This window comes from Mus musculus, chromosome 15 (genome assembly GCF_000001635.26).
Source record: "Mus musculus strain C57BL/6J chromosome 15, GRCm38.p6 C57BL/6J".
Lineage (NCBI taxonomy): Eukaryota > Metazoa > Chordata > Mammalia > Rodentia > Muridae > Mus > Mus musculus.
Window position 1 is genome coordinate 102492305 of NC_000081.6, and position 5342 is coordinate 102497646.

General features: G+C 40.3%; 1 protein-coding gene across 50 annotated transcripts in view; it reads left to right on the plus strand.

Annotated features, from left to right (window-relative positions):
• Positions 1 to 5342, plus strand: part of Pcbp2 (poly(rC) binding protein 2) — a 29619-nt gene that overhangs the window by 21855 nt on the left and 2422 nt on the right. For 24 of the 50 annotated variants that reach the window (XM_011245498.2, XM_011245504.3, XM_011245506.3 and 21 more), the window contains one exon: positions 1357 to 2150. The exons of the other annotated variants lie outside the window; for them this stretch is intronic. In XM_011245498.2, the coding sequence (XP_011243800.1) occupies positions 1357 to 1708 (352 nt within the window). In that variant the 3' untranslated portion in view covers positions 1709 to 2150. Of the gene's footprint in view, positions 1 to 1356; positions 2151 to 5342 lie in introns of those variants that run through there. 50 annotated transcript variants of the gene reach the window in all.

Below are 5342 nucleotides of genomic sequence, written 5' to 3' on the forward strand. Positions count from 1 at the left end.
CTGTGACAATTCCTTAATGGACTGAACTGGCTCTGAACAAGCTAAATAGAGTTAAAAAAAGAGCTTTTCTGCCCTTGGAAGTAGGCTTGTGCAGCAGGTTTTCGGATCTCCGCAAATGCCTGTAACTCTGGCTTAGATACGGACTATATGTAGCCAATTTTAGGAATAGAAACACATTATTTTTGCTTTTTAGACACAAAAGTTGGTAGTACTTGATTATTTTCAACTCTAATGTCTAGGAATGGTCAGTTAAAATAAAGAGGCTACTTCTCACCAGAAAAGCTTTCCTAGATCTTATCTACACTTGTTTTTAGCATTTTTCCTCAACAATGCTACATTCTTTGTAGTCTTTGTGACCTACTTTGTACTTCTTTTGCCTTCCATTTAATATTTTGGTTCATTTGCCATGCAGATGTAAATAGCTAAATATTAGCTACAGGAAAATTTGTGTTAGGTATGTAGGGTGATTCACACCAGTAGCACTGAGGAGGTTGAGGCAAGAGGCTCCAGTTCTAAGCTAACCTGGGCTACACAGACCCTGTCTCTTAAGCAGGTTTTTTTTTTAATAATTATAGTTTAACATGATTTTGAATCTGAAAACTGATAATTTGGTTTATGAAATTTTTTTTTTTTTTTTTTTTTTTTTGGTTTTTCGAGACAGGGTTTCTCTGTATAGCCCTGGCTGTCCTGGAACTCACTTTGTAGACCAGGCTGTCCTCGAACTCAGAAATCCGCCTGCCTCTGCCTCCCAAGTGCTGGGATTAGAGGCGTGCGCCACCACGCCCGGTTGAAATGATTTTTTCTTTACAAAGTTTTAACTCTTTCAATCTAAAAATTTTTTTTTGTTTATGTTTTTAAACACTGTTGGGGGCTAGACTTAGAGATTTTTTTTTTTTTTTTTTTTTGGAAAGACGGTTTTAAAGTTGCCTTAAAGGCTACTCCCTATTGTAGTCCAGACTAGTGTGGACTGTTGATTATTTGCCTCAGCTTCTGTAGTAGCTGTGCCACCATGGTTTGGCCACTTTACTTTGGTTTCTGGGTTGGGTCAATCTATCAGATAGTTGGAAATATGCGCTCTGTGATTCCTTTTCCCAGTCTTGTCTGCTGTGTCTTTATCAAAGTAGGTTTAAGTAGCATTGTGTATGGTGGGCGGTGGGGGGAGTGATTATATAGATATTTTAGAGGGTGGGGCACAGACTATAAAAGTTTATTATAAGTTGATATTAGATCTTCCTAATTGGCAGCCAAAGGCACTTACTGATATAACTGAAGCGGATTTTGTCCTGTACTTTTTCCCTATTGTGGTCTTCCCTTCCACCCACCCTTTTTTTTTGTTCCTTTTTTCCTCTGTTACAGTTTAGAAAACGCTAAACCCTCCTCCCAGGCAGCCTCCGTCACGATCCCTGATCACCTCAGCATCAACCTCTCTCAACCCTCCACCCCTTCTTCTTCTTCTTCCTCTTCCACCACCACCCCCTCGCTCGCCACAGCGGGGACTTCCGACGCACCCTCCAGCCTCCCCAACCCTCTTCCGACCGCCCCTTGTGTCTCCAGTCTGCTTGGCATGAAACCCATCCCTCTCCTGGCTCTAAATGTTGTGTCTGCTGCTAAGGGTACCGGGGCTTCAGCTACCACCACCACCACCTCTACTGTGCCATGTGTAACTAACAAACTGAAAGGCGAGAAGCAGAGATTCTCTCCCTACTGAGTGCTTATCTTGGCATTTCCTCAAGTGTTTGTTTATTTTGTTTTTCTTTGTTAACATTGGTGAGAACCAAACTATTGTGAGCTTGTGATCATTTTCTTTTTACTACTTTGGGGGATAACTGGGTGGGAATGGAAACAGGGGTAATACTTGTTTAGGGTTAGGTCTTCACAGCTCAGTGCCTGTTCAGAGTCTGACTTGTTGATTGAAATCTCTATCTAGAGCCACAGTTCTTACTCTTTAATTCTGTTATACTTTTTTGTAGCTTTATTCTGCCTTGCAATATAAAAAATGTGTTAGGCTCTGTGTTGATGAATAAAAGCTTCTCCTTTAGTCCTTTCTTTTTTTTTTAACTTTAAATCATTTAATGGTTAAAGCTGTCAGCTGGACTTCTTGGCTGAATCTGTGTTCTAGTTATAATAAAGTTGCCACAGTAAGAACAGTAGCTCACTGTGTGATGTGACGGGTGAAGGGTGGGGATTTGTGATTTGTGCCTTGTCAGATTGGATGGCTGTTCAGCCCTTTTGTATCTTCCATGAATTTTGTAATCCTTTGTCAATATTTTCAAGTAGAAGGGTCTTCAGTAGTTTAAATACTGATGATCCTTCATGACTGACCAGAAGCTTTTAAGTCAAGAACACACTTACTTTGCCAACACACCAATAGTTATAATGATGTGTCTTGTCTGAGCTCTTTTCTCTGGTGAATAGTCATTTCAAAGGCATATACAGGACTGACTTCTTTAGCCATAAGATAGGCAGTGTTCAGTGTCAAGAGTTGAGCAGCTTTTGCCTATATTCCTTTAATGGATCATTAGATATGCTTCTGGGATACTAGAGAGGGCTTATATAGATTGATTGTTGGTCATTCTAAATATTGCTCAGTCAAGTTCATTTACCTTCTATTTCCTACCTGTCTTTCTCACTAGCAACAGTACCATGAGTGGGAGATAATATGCTTATATTTGAATGAATTCTCTAATGGGAGATAGAAAAGAGGTCCTAAGAAAATATAAACTTTATGAATGATTTGTCAGGACTAATTTTTGTGCTGTGCTTTTCCACAGTGCTGCACTTAGCTCACGGTGTGTGCTTTCTCCTTTTTTCTGGTGTGGGCTTGATCCCATAGTTTACTGCCTAGGTACACCTTGACCAATTTTTTTGTTTGTTTGTTTGGTTGTTTTTACTTATTTTTTCCCGAGACAGGGTTTCTCTGTGTAGCCCTGGCTGTCCTGGAACTCACTTTGTAGACCAGGCTGCAGGCTGGCCTCGAACTCGAAATCCCCCTGCCTCTGCCTCCCCAGTGCTGGGATTAAAGGCATGCGCCACCACGCCTGGCTCCTTGGCCACTTTTAAAAACTAAGATAAGCCACAGATGTTTTTCCACAAGGAAAAAAAAAATGGAACACTAAGGGTTTTGTGACTGAGGCTTAGGCAGTGGCAGGATATTTGCTGGGCCCTGGGTTTGTTTTCTAGCATTTAAAAATTAAAAGGAGGCAATGATTATTGATAATCCAAGGTACATATTGTGAGTTTTCTTTACTGGTAGGTAGGCAGTGAAGGTTTCTAGATTTTTTTTTTTTTCCCCTTGATGGTCTTTTCCAAACATCCCTTAAGGTAACATTGTTGAACATCATCATGAAGACAATAGTTGTTCATGCTTGTTATTAATCTTCAGTTTCTGGTGTTATTGTGGCTCCTTTCTTCCCTCCTAGCTTTACAACACATTTGTTCACATATCCTAAGTCTGGGTCAGGATTTTTTTCGTGTGTGTGTGTGTGTGTGTGTGTGTGTGTGCGGTCCTAGCTGTACATGCACTAACCCCCACCCAGCCTGGGTTAAGGATTTTTAGAAGAGCAAATTGCAGGTTTATGGGTTGATGTTAGCTGCCTCCTATGTTGTGTAGGTCAACTCTTTCTGTAGTTAAAACTTACTATGCTGATAACCATCTTCATTGAGATTTGAGTTTTAACTTTGTCTGTTGGAAGGCCTCTTAGCCTTAATCCAATAAATATCTCCAAATAAAGATTTGCCGGGAAATAATACAGATGTTCAAGGGGCTTGATACCATTTTTTTTTTTTTTTTTTTTTTTTGGTTTCTCGAGACAGGGTTTCTCTGTGTGGTCCTGGCTGTCCTGGAACTCACTGTAGACCAGGCTGGCCTCAAACTCAGAAATTCGCCTGCCTCTGCCTCCCAAGTGCTGGGACTAAAGGCGTGCGCCACCACACCTGGCTGATACCATACTTTTTAACAAAGGTTTTTGGTGTGAAAATATTTAAGAGCTTGATGCTCCTATATGAGTCTGATGTCAAAAGTCATTGCATTTCTGGTTGAGATTTCCCTCTGTAACTCATTTAGTTCATCTTGCTCTTTAAATTCCTGATAAAGCTTTATTATGAGTACTGGATAGTTCTTGAGCTGTTTATATGGCCACTGTACTACTGCCCTATATGGTTGTTTTTTGAAATACTAGATTAAAACAAACCATTTACATTGAAACTTTCTTTCCCACTGGTCTCTTCTTATTCAGTTTGCTGAATAATACATGTAGGGCCTTTGGAGACCTGAAAATGTTGGATCCCATAGAATTGGAATCACAGATATTTGTGAGCCACCATGTCGGTTCTAGAAATAAAATCTGATTCCCTACAAGAGCAACAAGTGTCCTTAACCACTGAGCAATATCTTGAGTCCCTAAAGCTTATTTACCTTGTCATTGGGTCATCCTATTTTGAGATAGGCAAGATTCTGCTGCGTTCGTGTTTTGTTGTTCATGGGTCCATGTGTGGGCCTAGGTGTGTACCATAGTGTACAAGTGGAGGTTGTCATTGTCTTCCACTTGGTTTCAGATAGTCCTTTTGATCACTAAAAAAAAAGCTGACTTTCCAGTTTCTAGGAATTCTCCTCTCTCTGCCTCTTGATTTGTGGTTGATGTGCTGTTACTACAGATGCTATGCACTATCTACTGTATCTGTTTTAACACTACACTGGGTTTGTTAAAGTCAGGTGTCTATGTGCTCAGATGACAAAACCTGTATCTGAGCCATTTCCACAGCCTATGTAGACCTGATATATGTGCATGTGAACATGTATGGGTTTGTGGAATTCAAAAACTGATTTTGTTATTTTCCTCAGTCATCTTTAATTTTTTGAGATTTTTTTTTTAAAGATTTATTTATTATTATATGTAAGTACACTGTAGCTGTCTTCAGACACTCCAGAAGAGAGAGTCAGATCTTGTTACGGATGGTTGTGAGCCACCATGTGGTTGCTGGGATTTGAACTCTGGACCTTCGGAAGAGCAGTCGGGTGCTCTTACCCACTGAGCCATCTCACCAGCCCTTTTTTGAGATTTTTTACTGAGCTTGGAGCTCACTGATTTGGCTAGATTATGTGCCCTCCTCTCCACTTCCCCTGCATTGGTATTCCAGGTGGACATTGCCACTTCTGGCATTTTTATATTGTGGGCAGGTCCTCATTGCTTGAACATCTCTTCCTTCCTTTTGAAAAAACTAAAGATTCCCCTCTATGCTGCATTTTACCTATGAGAGGCTTCACTCTGCATAGTTTGAGATCTCACATGTATATTTAAAGTTTAGGCACATTACGGTAGTAACATAGACAGGACAAATAATTT